Genomic DNA, 13,659 nt, shown 5'->3' on the forward strand with positions numbered 1-13,659 from the left:
ACCAAGAGAGTGGAGCACATTACACCAGTGCTTAAATCACTGCACTGGCTTCCCGTGTGTCAAAGGATAGACTTTAAAATCGTGTTACTTGTCTACAAAGCACTAAATGGTCTTTGGCCTAAATATATCTCTGATTTGCTTGTACCTTACGATGCACCAAGACCCCTCAGATCATCTGGAACAGGTTTACTCAGTGTTCCCAGGAGGAACCAAACAAGGTGAAGCAGCCTTTAGTTTCTATGCTCCCCACCTGTGGAACAAACTTCCAGAACACCTGAGGTCAGCTGAAACTGTCGGCTTATTTAAATCAGGTCTTAAAACATTTTCTGTTTACTGCAGCGTACCAGTGAAGTGGATATGTTACATATTTTTAGGATAATCTGTAGCTATTGTTTTTATATTTGTCTGCTGCCGCTTTTGTTTTATGTTTGCTTCTTTCTTTAAATGCATTTTCTGTAATATTTTAAACTATTTATTGTCCTGCTTTAAGCTTTTGTTTTTAAGTATCTCAAACACAATTTTAATGTTCTTTTAATGTTTATATTTTAATGCATTTTCAAGTTCTGTAAAGCACCTTGAATTGCCTTGTGTATGAATGGTGCTATATAAATAAAATTGCTTTGCCTTACCTTGCCTCAAGACAGATACATGACAGATAAATGGACCATAATGGATCATATGACAGTAGGGGATCTCCTCCACAGTATTTCAACTTCAATCAGCAATCAAGAATACACTTTATTTCTTCAGCTATGAGTGTGGTGTGTAAACTATATTTGGCCTATAGACGATCTAACGGGATGTTAGTGTCTCTTCCTGAAGAAAAGCTGCCATCAAGCTCGACAGTTTCAAGCAGCTATCAGACAATGTACAGGAAGAGAGAGCAACTGTGGCACCTGGCTCTAAAAACTGTGGCTGCCTTGATCTCATAAGTTTATTGTTTCTCACGTGCACCTGGCATCAGGGCAATTCAGGATCATGTCAGACACAAACCTAATGGCAGTGATGGAAAGAGTACTGAAAATCTGTACTCAAGTACAAGTACTATTACATTGCTAAAATATTACTCAATTACAAGTAAAAGTACTAGTGTTAGAAAAATACTTAAGTAAAAGTACAAAGTATTTGTCAAAAAAACTCAGAGTATTAGTTACTTTTAACCGATGATGTCACCATCACCTCTCTAAATTGTCTGTATTTTGCTTTACCAATAGTTAAAACACTAACAATCAATTAATCATTCATAATTGATTTGATACAAAACAAGTGTTTTTCCCCTCATGGCTGTCTTTTTTTCTCTCATTTCAAGTTTTTGTTTCCTTATTCATCAAATGTCTCCAGCAGATAAAACAAAAACTAGATAAGGTGCAGTTACTGCCATGACGATTGATTAAATATCCATGAATACATTTTTAACTGGTTAAATTCTTAATTAAAAATAAACTAAAGATCAGTCATTAAATATACTTTGTTTTGTTTTGTTTTTTGTCCATATGTCCTGGTTTTCATTGGCTTTTTTCCTATCAAATCACTTCTTTGGCTACAAAAATGCAGATAAAAACTCTGGATATTAATTTAAATTGTATTTTAAAAGTAACTAAGTAGATTACATGGCATAATGAATACTTAAGTACAAGTAAAAGTACAAGTACCCCAAAAAACTACTTAATTACAGTAATTTGAGTATTTGTAATTAACTACTTCAACCCCTGCCTAATGGGCATGCATTGTGCAGTGATCCCAGGTGATCGATTCTCTGCAGGCCTGGCTCATTTTGAACACACCTATTGCACAATGCCCCGAACCAGACAGAACCATGCCTGACAGAACAGTGACCCCATGTGTGTCTAAATTGTAACATTTTCGGTCTTGAAAACCTACAAAGCAAAGTCCAGATTGTTGTTTATCTCCATCTTCTAAGTAAGGGATATTGTACAGTTAGCAGGTCATTGTTGTGAAATAAATCCCAACAGAATAATGCAGGACCCTGACACGGAGCGACCTGCTCACTGTATATTATCCTGCTGATAATATACAGTCATGACACAGTATTAATTTTGAAATGATTTTATGTCTTTATTTCACAATAGTGACCTGCTCACTGTACATCAGAGCTGTTTGTTACATGCTTATGTAAAAAAAAAAACAAAAACGTAATTTGACACAAAATATTAATTTTAAAATTATTTCAATGATTTAACAATGATTTTTTGCTCCTCCAGTCTATGATCAATGTCCATATCAATGGTCTGCTATACAGAAATACCAGACCTTAGAATGCTGTAATTGACCAATCAGAATTGACAATTGAGTATACAAAGCCATGTGTTAAATTCACCTGTACTCAATTTCAACAGTGTAGCTTCAACATTGTTAAAGTTGAGTACTAGTATTATATCTATACACATATATTGTATATTATTCATTAATATAGCATAAATGTGAACAGCCCTCTCTTAACCCAACATTCACAGTTAGAAATCATTTTGCCTGTCAAGAATACTATATCAGACAGGAGCAATACTTTTTACTTTTAAAATTTATATAAAATAAAAAGAAAAAGTAAATAAATAAAACATTTTAACAGTTTGCTTTGGGTCTGTACTCAAAAACATAGTGTAAGAGAGCTCCAAACTGAGCCTAAAAACTTCTAGTAAGGCCTAGCTTAGGATGATCTAGGAAAACTCTCAGTAACTCTATGCAAGAAAGGGACATTAACTGTTATCTTACTGAGAAGGTATGATTGACCTGTTGTTGGGTATGATGCATTCATTTAAAAGGTGTAATTGGTTGATCCCAAAAAAGGGTGAAAGGTGCACTCCTAGTGATAATGGACATATGATGGACAGTAGATTCAACAGAATTTACTGTCTATTAAGATATGGTGTATGCTATTTAAGAGCATCTCTATTGAATTAATTGACTGCTTTCATTAACAACCTGTTTGGTTTTACCAGGCAGCTGCTTGGGCAAAAACGTAGTGGACACCTAGCGTGCTCAAAGGAGGAAGTCGATCAACACTTTCACAGTACCTTCAGTGACCCTACCAGGGACCAAGACCTAGAGCAGTGTGAGAGAGTAATCAGACCACCAGAGCCCATGGAGGCATTCAAGCTGAGGGAGTCACTCCTGAAGGAAGTCCAGGAGGTGGTGAGGAAAGGAATGTCCAGGTCAGCACCATGACCAAGTGGAACATCCTACAAGGTCTACAAGCACTGCCCAAAGCCACTACGCCGGATATTGGGGATCACCCAATACCCAAGTCATCCAGAGAAGAGGCAAAACAGCACAGCAGTGGTGATCTGCGGAAGGAGCGTGGATTCCTAAAGAGGAGGACTCCAAGAACATCGGCCAGTTGAGGATCATCTTTGTTCAGTGTTGAGGGAAAGATTTTCTTCAGCATTGTAACCAAGTGACCGGCTGATTTCTCATTCAAGAACAGTTACATCAACACTTCAGTGCAGAAAAGTGGCACCCCTAGGATGCCAGGTTGTCTAGAGCACACAGGCATGGTCACACAGCTCCTCAGAGAAGCCAAGGAGAACAAGGGTGACACCGTTTCAGCCTCAGTAAGAGACCTCATCCAGAACTATTACACATTACTACAGCATGAGAGTCTCAGTAAGGGATTGAGATGGATTGGTGCAGTGGCAGCAGTAATGCGGTCGTTGCACCGGTCTGCCATGGGAAAGAAGGAGCTGAGCTGAAATGCGAAGCTCTTGATTTTCCGGTCAATCTACGTTCCTACCCTCACCTATGGTCATGAACTTTGGGTCATGACCAAAAGAACAAGATCTCGAATACAAGCGGCTGAAATGAGTTTCCTCCGCAGGGTGGTGGGGCACTCCCTTAGAGATAGGGTGAGGAGCTCTGTCACCCGGGAGGAGCTTGGAGTAGAGCCGATGCTCCTCCACGTCAAGAGGAGTCAGCTGAGGTGGCCGGACATCTGTATCAGATGCCTCCTGGGCGCCTCCCATGCCCCACTGGGAGGAGGCCCCGGGGAAGACCCAGGACATGCTGGAGTGACTATGTCACTCAGTTGGCCTGGGAATGCCTTGGGATCTTCCCGGAAGACCCGGAGGAAGTGTCCAGGGAGAGAGTAGTCTGGGCATCCCTGCTTAGACTGCTGCCCCTGTGATCAGGCCCCGGATGAGCAGAAGACAATAGATGGATGGATGGATGGATGGACAGCATGAGAGTCTTAGTAGGGTCAACAACATCTAAGAGACGGACTAGAGGTGGGAATCATCACAGTGCACTGTCTCGGTGATCTTATTTGCACTGGCAATCAACATGCTGGTGAAATTGGCTGAACCGGAGTGCAGAGGCCCTAAATCCAAGTCTGGGATCTGCCAAGCACCAAACAACACCTCCATGGATGACCCAACAGTAAGTACTGAGCCTGAAGGGGTTAGAAAGGCTGATGGGATGGGCCAGGATGTTGTTCAAGCTAGCAAAATCAAGGTCTTTGGTGTTGAAGAAGTGGTGGACAGGTTTCATTTCACAAACTCAGGAACACCAAATCCTATCATCTTTGAGAAACCTGTGAAAAGATCTTCAATAGCAGTCGAAGCAATTCAAGGTGTGGATCTACCAGGACAGGTTTCTGCCAAGGATTCTTTGGCCACTGCTCCTCTATGAGTTCCTGATGTCCACCATCTCAGACCTGGAAAGGAGAGTCAGCCGTCATCTGAGGAAATTGCTAGGTCTACTGAGGAGCTTGAGCAGCATCACCCTGTATGGCAAAACCTGCAAAGTGAGGCTCCCCTTAAAATCTATTGAGGAGGAGTTCAAGGTCCTGCATGCATGGGAGGTGCTGTGGTTCTGAGAGTCCAGCAACCCTAAAGTCTCTGGGGCAGGGGTAGCAGTCAAGACTAGCAGGAAGTGAAGACCAGAGGCTGTAGTGGAGCACACACAGCAACGGCTACACCATGGAGTCCTCGTGGGAGCAGTGGCCACAGGAAGGACTGGGCTAGGAACCAACACCACCCCCAGTTACTACAAGGCACAGGGAAAGCAGCAGCAGAATGACACTGCATCAAGTTCTTGGTCCAGGCTGTCTATGATGTCCTCCCCAGCCCATCAAACCTGCACTGTGCACTGGGGCCTGGTTGACACACCCTCATGCCCCATTTACCAGGGGAAGGGGATCCTGGAGCACATTTTGAGCAGCTGCCTGAAAGCTTTGGGGGGAGGCTGATACCACTGGCAGGACAACCAGGTGCTCAAAACCACTGCAGAGAGCATCTGCAGAGCCATCACCAGCTGCCGGAGGTCCAAACCCATGGAGCAGGAAACCATCAGAGCAGGAGAGAAACCAAGAACAACACCAAAGGCAACATCAGGGCTTCTCAACACAGCACAGAACTGACAGTGGACGTTGGCAGGCAACTCAAGTTCCCACAGCATGTTGCCAAGACCACACTCCAACCTAATAAAAGTGAGATATAAATTTAGGTTGATTATTTATATCATTATGTGAGCTTATCTCTAATGAGATGGACCACAAAACATTATCTCAGCATGGTCAGTCTTTCACTAATTTACTGTCATTCAGTGTCTGGAAAATATTTCTCCTGTTTAAGGAACTCTGAAGCCTGTTGTATACAAACTATACTCTTTGGTATTACAACTAATGAAGAAAAATGAGACCAGGGAGAGTTGCACAGGGGTATGTATTACTTTCACTTCATTTCAGGACTGATGATGACAATGACAAACACAAGGGTGTGTGACAGCATCATCATTTTTTAAAAACACCCTGTGAAATTGTTCTCTTTTTCCAGGCTACTGCAGAAGACTCAGCCTGTGTATATGAGCTGCAAACTATACCAACTGAGTTTTAAGGTCACAAATTTACCAGTTTTTTTTTTTTATACACAGCCAATGTACTATCATTTCAATCACACCAACACATATGCATTTCATTGTATTCATGCAAATAATTAATGTATTGGGTAATTTATTTTTTTATGTTGTGTGATGGCACTTCCATATTTAATCAAGTTATTGAAATACATTTACACGTTTTTTTTTTCATAGCTTAAATTGTGTCATAGCATACAGGTTGTATGTTAGTGACCTACTGATCACTAATCCTAACTCACTACTTGGCAATTATTTTGGTTAGTTCAACTTTATAATGGACAGAAATTATGGCCAGAAATTACAAAAATAGAGCATAAATTGTAGTAAACCATAGTTTATTTATTGATTCCAGTAAAGAAAACTCAGAAAAAGTTGTAAGGAAACTTAAGAAGGAAAATTTCTAGACAGTGAACAAAAACTCAATAAAAATGTGTCTTGAAAAAGGTTTGGCTATACTGATGTTTGTTTCTGCAAAAAGACACATATAACCCCAGGCTCAAACAAAAGGAGAGAACTTGTTTTGCATGCACACTGTAGGCTGCTCTCTGAATGAGAATTGAAAGTGAAACTTCACAAAAACACTGCCTAGAATGTCCACCAGGCAGTAATGCACTAAACAGATAATAATTACCTTTAAGAACAAAGTTTTACTCTGAGCAGTAGTATATTCCACCAGTAATTTGCATGTAAAGGGTAAAACGAAACTGATGACACACAGCAAAGGTGTTTACGACATTTAATATGCATACTGCCAGGAGTCATAGAAATATATTTAAAAATGTTTTGATTGAAGACTAGGGTTTCATTTTTGAGATACTGTCATTTATCCTCCAGAATGTTCTTAGAATATAATGCAGCATTTTGTAATATTTACAGACATGGATTAAATTCATATTGGTAATCTGATAAAGTTTTCATTTTACAACAAGTATATTACAGCCACAGCTGCCATCATCAACAGGTGTCATGTAATTTCCATCTTACATAAATGTGATGGCCAGGAGCCACAGAAGGCCTCTGGTGCTCCACATACTACATCAGAAGATGCCACAACAAAAGATAATTTACAGCCCCTAAAAACCACAGATTAATTTACTTACAAGCAGTGTTTTTTTTAATTCTGCCTGTCCTGAAATCATTGCCAATAACATTCTTACATCTAAAATACAGTGACAGCTAGTGTTAGTGCAGTAAATTATAAGAAATGTATGAAGCAAATTAAGGAATCTTATATCTTAAATCACTCCCCAGTGCCACCTCAGTCCTCCATCCGCTCCTTCATCTCAGTGTAAATAAGGTGTTTTACAGCTATTTTACAAAATCAGGCTTCATCAGTTTATTTGAATATGTTTTCCACATTTACTATCCCCTCTGCATAGATCTACTCCGCTGTGTGCAGTGAAGAGATCAGCCTCTTCTTGTTCTTCTTGTGATTCCAAGCAGGTACTTGCAGGTGGGAGCAGGCAGAGTAAAATATAGTAGTGACATATTGGTTGGGCAGTCAACTCACTTAGCAGCTTGCCAGATAATGATGCCAAGTATGACAAGCACAATGGAACAAACCATAGCAAGGATACACATCTTCTTCCGGGACTTTTGCTGTAATAAAGAAAGCAGAAACAAGAGGGTTATTGACAGAAAGTTCTTGGCAAGACTCTGAAAGCACTTACGGACACTGCTGCAGACTCACCTGGTAGTAGGCAGCTCTCTGGAGCTGCTCCGTTCCTCGTTCTACATGAACTTCAGCATTCTCCACATTGGCCTCAATGCTATCTACAGGGCAAAAATACAGCAATGTCAGTTGGAAATGAACTCATGAAGTTACAGGAAACTGTTCAAGTTCACTTGTGCCCCTCATGTGTCAATGTGCGTAGGAACTGTTGCCTGTCCCAAGCAAGGCTGATGTAGGATGATCTTTATCTATATATGTATGCATTCCTCTGACAACAGCTGCACAATTTAAGATGCGGCAGCTGGCAGTTCCTTTAAACTTCAATTCTGTTCTCCTTTATTAATACTGAGGTGCCTACGCAGCGCCCAAAGGATGCTAAAAGACAATACCCACCACAGCCTGTTCACCCTCTTGCCATCTGACAAGAGATACAGAAGTATAAGCTGATGTACCACAAGACTATAAAGCAAATTCTTCCCTCAGGCTGAGACTGCTTAATTCATCCTCAGCAGTCCACCCTGTAAATACCTGTTTGATTCTTTATCTATTCAACCAATTGACCATATATATAATTTTAAATGTTGTTATTTATGAGTAGCAAAAAGGGAACTACATCTTAATCTCCCTATACAAGCATGTGCTGTATAATGACAAATAAATCCATCTTGAATTTTACACACTGTAATGGTGATTTTAGTCCTACTGTTGCTGGTGTGCACTGAATCGAAAACAACAGGACCGTTTTTGATGCGTTTCAAAAACAGACTTGAGTATTTTGTTACTTGTATTTAGCTAAGCAGAAAAAATGTGACAAATTACACTAAGAGCTTGCATTTGTGTATTTGAAATACCCTGTTTAAAGTACAGCAATTAGCCCAAGCACAGTGCTTGGCTAAATTCAAGATTGTGTCACATCCTCTTGAGTCCAACAACACATTTGTTGAGAACTATCAAAACTCTATATGCTCCTCGTGAAGAGTAGCTTGAAGAAAGAAGCTACTTTCGTATTTGGTACAAATTCCCCCTCAGATAAAAGATCCTAATCAAAATATAATTGGATCCTAAAGAAAGTTTACTGAATGACATGGGAATTTAAGAAAAAAGCATAAGCAAGCATTGGCTCTAGAACTGCCAAATATACACTCCCTGGCTGAAAAAAAGTCACAGAAATATTTAGTTGGACACACCTTTAGCTTTGATTACAGCATGCATTCACCATGGCATCATTTTGTTTATGTATTGTCACAACATATATTTCTGTCCAGAGTTGCATTAATTTTTCACCAAGATCTTGTATTGAGTTAGACTGCATTAAGTCTTCTCCAGCACATCTCAAAGATTCTCAGAGGGGTTAAGGGTTAAGATCTGGACTCTGGTGGCCAATCCATGTGTGAAAATGATGTCTCATGCTCTCTGAACCACATTTTCACAATTTGAGCCAAGAGAATCCTGACATTATCGTCTTGGAATATGCTCGTGCCATCAGGGAAGAGAAAATACATTGATGGAAAAACCTGCTCATTCAGTATATTCAGGAAGTGAACTGACCTCATTTTTTGGGTACATAACGTTGCTGAACCTCAACCTGAGCAACTGAAGCAACCCCAGATCATAACACTGCCCCCACAAGCTTGTACAGTAGGTACTAGGCATGATGGGAGCATCACTTCATCCACCTCTCTTCTTACCCTGATGCACCCATCCCTCTGGAACAGGGTAAATCTGGACTCATCAGACCACATGACCTTTTTCCACTGCTCCAGGGTTCAATCTTTATGCAAACTGAAGCCTTTTTGTCCCAATTAGCCTCACTGATATGTGGTTTTCTTAAGGCTACACAGCTGCTTAGTCCCAATCCCTTGAGTTCTCTTCACATTGTGTGTGGAAATGCTCTTAACACAGCCGTGTTGTACTGTTGATTTTTCACAATTAGATTTCACCAAACGTTTAAGTGATCATTCAAGATTTGTTTCCAGCCACATCTCCTCCTCAAAGATGATGGTTCACCACTGTCTTTCTCGGTTTTAATAATGTGTTAGAAAGTTAACTTAATTCAGTTTTAGTAGCTTCATCAATCTCCTTAGTTGTTTTCTTTGCCTGATGCAGTCCAATAATTTTCCCTTTCTGAAAGAGAGTAACATCTTTTCCACAACAACAGGTATGTCTTCTGACACGGTTGTTTAAGAAATGAGAAGCTGCTCACTTCGTCAGTTATGGTTAAATAACTTGTTGCCAGCTGATACATATTAATCACTACAGTAATTATCCAATGGAATGCTCTTAACTATCTGGGCCCCATTTCCCAGACCCTTCGTAGCACTATGTGCATCGTAAGTAGACTTGCACCGATTTCAACTTTCTTAGCCGATTCCGATTTCCGATTTTTGAGGGGTCTGACCTACCGATTCTGATTTTGGCCGGTTCCGATTTTCAGTCTAAGAACTGTAATTGACAGCATTCACAAACATTTTTGCAACTTTTCTTGTAAATATGTTCATAATAAGACACTGACTATTAAATATTCATTTAATACTTTCTCCAAAATCATCCAGATTACAACCAGGCCTTATTATAATTTTATATTGAGATTATGAATTGGGTGAATGTGATCTCGCGAGATCATCTCGTGGGATTTCGTGGGACGCGATTTCACGTGATCTTTTGTGGAAGCGGATGTAAACAAACCGGAGACTAACGCGGTGCAACAGTTTGGAGTAAAACTTTGCCGTGAGAAAAACAAACACAGAAGTTAAAGGAGTCTGGATGAGAAAATGTTTGAGGAGACACATCAACACAGGTTGTTTATTCTTCAGCCAGAACAGGAGGTGAGATTTTAACTGTCCGTCTGTGAACAGCAGTCTGCTGCTAGCTTGCTAGCATTAGCCTGAAGTGCGAGAAAGTTTACGGCTGTTTTGCGACATTGTCAGCTGCTCTGTCTCGTTGTAGACTGTCTTCTCTTTATCCTGTTCTTGGAAGCAGACGTGTGTCAGAGTGTGTAGCTGTTATCAGCGCTGTGTTGACGTCATGGTCAGTTTGTCTGCTGCGCGCATGACGTGACCACACCATGTGTGTGACAATGACGGGCACAGAACCGGATTTGTGACGCTGACCAGCCGGTCACCGGTCAAGGCCAGTCACGTGAAAACCGGCCCGATTCCGAGCATTGCCGATTAATCGGTGCAAGTCTAATCTTAAGTTGTATTTTAAGGTCTCCCTTAAGGTTGTCCCAACTCTGGGAAACAGCCCGTAACCTTAAGGGAGACCTTAAAATACAACTTACGACACATGTAGTGCTACGAAGGCTCTGGGAAATGGGGCCCTGCTTAATTAGTCCAGGAGGTGACTTTTTTTTGGCCAGGCAGTGTACTGTACAAGTGTAACTAAAGTAATTCTATATTATGTTAGTTAGATAGGAGAGACTACATGACACTGGGATCTCTTTATGGTTGACCCCTTTTTTGATATTTATACTTTTCTTGTAAAGTTGGAATTATATTTATCACTCTTGAAAAATAATAATCTGTTTTTATTTTATTTTGATCTGTTAGTCACTGACTAATCTTCCAAGAGTTTACATTAAAATTAAAAACAATTAACCATACAGTAATTCATAATACTTAAACATATAATCATATACATGTAGATATACACACAGCTTACATACATTGGCACATACTGAATACCATCTGTGCCTACATATACACATATTAATCCAAATGAAATAGTCATTCACATAGATACCAATATTGTACAAACCTACTGACAATGCAAAACTGTGATTATATTAACATTTAAAATTGAAAATCTTGCATTAAACAATCCAACCGCCATGCTGGTCTCGAGTGAGTTATCGTAATGAATTCCATAATTTAATGGTTCTGAAAATGAAAATCCACCTTCCCATTTCAGTTTTCATTTTTGGTATTACATAATGATTTTCAACTCGTATTCTTATGTTGACTTGATGTTTTTCATGCACTAAAATCAATTTGTTTGTTGTCTCACATGCTTCACTACTATGGGCCATCCCATTATAGTATGAAGTTCACTCACTCCATTTTCAAACCTATAGTACACCTGAAGACCATTCTAACAGCCTTATTTCATGTGATCTGCAGTCTACTCATATCTCTCTGAGCTGCACTGCCCCACACTACACAACAACTAATGTGACTGTAGATTAGACAATGACAAATTACTTTAAGAATGTCTTTAGATAAAAACTTGGCAAATCATCCAATTTTTCCTACCATTTTCAATCTTTTTTAGAAAGATCTGTAAAATGACCAGTCTAGGGGTGGCTGTTTAGCTCAGTTGGTGGAGCGTCTTGAGCATGTATGGAGGCTGTCAGTCCTCTTCAGTTGCTGCTGGTTGGACTCCCACCTGTGGCCCTTTGCTGCGTCTCATCCCCTCTCTCTTCACCCCCCTTTCCTGTCTACTCTTCGGCTATCCTATCTAATGAAAGCAAGAAAAGCCCAAAAACAGAACTTGTGGGAAAAAAAGATGTCTCAGAGAGACTGTTTTGTATTTTGACCCACCAATAATCCAGCTTCTGTAACCTCTTTGATTTGAACAGAGCCATATGTTAAGTGCCATGGCTTCAATTTCCTCCTCTTTTGTGTAGTACATATAATCAGATGTTTTTGTTTTATTTACACTTAATACCAATGTATTGTTTTTCACCCATTTGATAGCAGAATCATTTGACAAATATTCATACAGCTGAGTTTGTCAGTCTGCTACTGCAGTGATGATTGTACTGTCTGCAAAAAATGTGCATTTGAGTTGGCTAACAAGAAGATCAGATCTAAGGGAAGATCATTTGTGTATATAATAAACAATAATGGTCCCGGGCAACTCCCTTGTGGAATACCACATTTAAGTGTATGTGGGGAAAAGGAGCCATTAACATAGATTGATTGCTTTCTACCATTTAAGCAGAAACTCATCCAGTTGACAGTATTCTCACTGAAACCATTATTAGTCCACTTTTTAAGTAGACTTATGTGATCTATCGAATCAAATCCTGCAGTGAAATCAACAAGTAATAGGGACTCAAGTTTACCTTGATCCAGGGCATTTAACTACCCATCCATCGTATCTATGAACACCATTTCAGGAGAATGATTTTTGCAATACGCATGCTGAGCATGGGTTAAAAGGTTATTATATTCCATATATTTCCAAATGTTGTCACTTACTACTCTTTCTAAAATGTATTACTTAAGGAGGAGAGTAAGCTCATTGGGCAACTGTTGTATGCAGTAAAAGCCATTTTAGCATCTTTAGAAATGGGGCAGATTTTTGTTTTTCCATTCTATGAGAAATGTTCCTTATTACAAAGAAAGATTAAATAGATCTTTTACAGGTCTCGCAATATGTGGGGTTGTAGATTTCAACAGTTTATTGTCAATAAGATTATACCTTGGGGATTTATTATCAGGAAGTGAACTAAATTTTTTCTCAATTTCATCTAATGATGTATCAGGTAACACAAAATTGCAATTTTTCCCTTTCATACTGTTTCTTTCACCCACCAATAATTCATTTGAGACATCATTTACCTTTGATTCAAAATAGTCAGCAAAAAGATTTGTAAAATCTGCTAGTTTTGTACTAATCTTCCCATCAACCTCAGCATTAACAGGACTAATACTATTTATCATCCCAAGCAAACCATTCAATTAGTAATACATCACTTTTGAATTGTTTCTGCATTCTTCAATAGCTGTATTATAATACTGGGTCCTTTTCTGGTGATTCACATTCATTTACAACAAAATTTCTGCATTTTCTATATATCATAATATCCAAGTGTAATCTTGACCTAGATGCTATAACTTTTGCCTCCCTCTGAGATATTGCCTCTCTCAGTTCTTGGTCAATCTAGGGGGATGGTTTGGCTTTAATTGTGCATTTTCTTATAGGAACATGGGGCTCAACAATGTCGTCCTTTCATCCACAGCAAGATCAATACTTTCACATATCTTATCTAGGTATAAAGTATCAGATTTTGGGGGCCTATAAATACATCCAATTAACGCTGATTGTTGAAAAGGAAGGTGAATTTGAATCCACAGGATTTCCAGTCCATTCACACATAGATCATCCCGCAGTTT

General features: G+C 39.5%; 1 protein-coding gene and 1 pseudogene across 1 annotated transcript in view; one reads left to right on the top strand and one right to left on the bottom strand.

Annotated features, from left to right (window-relative positions):
• The first annotated feature begins 2,931 nt into the window (after positions 1-2,931).
• Positions 2,932-6,048, top strand: LOC146312554 (uncharacterized; annotated as a pseudogene).
• A 539-nt stretch (positions 6,049-6,587) lies between these two features.
• Positions 6,588-13,659, bottom strand: part of LOC146312555 (syntaxin-12-like) — a 57,307-nt gene continuing 50,235 nt past the window's right edge. The window contains exons 9-10 of the mRNA XM_084738875.1: positions 7,559-7,641; positions 6,588-7,467 (exon numbers count right to left, since the gene is read on the bottom strand). Coding sequence (XP_084595001.1) covers positions 7,375-7,467; positions 7,559-7,641 — 176 coding nt within the window. The 3' untranslated portion in view covers positions 6,588-7,374. The remainder of the gene's footprint in view (positions 7,468-7,558; positions 7,642-13,659) is intronic.

The sequence above is a fragment of the Lutjanus erythropterus genome, chromosome 16 (genome assembly GCF_056507025.1).
Source record: "Lutjanus erythropterus isolate fLutEry1 chromosome 16, fLutEry1.hap2, whole genome shotgun sequence".
Classification (NCBI taxonomy): Eukaryota; Metazoa; Chordata; class Actinopteri; order Lutjaniformes; family Lutjanidae; genus Lutjanus; species Lutjanus erythropterus.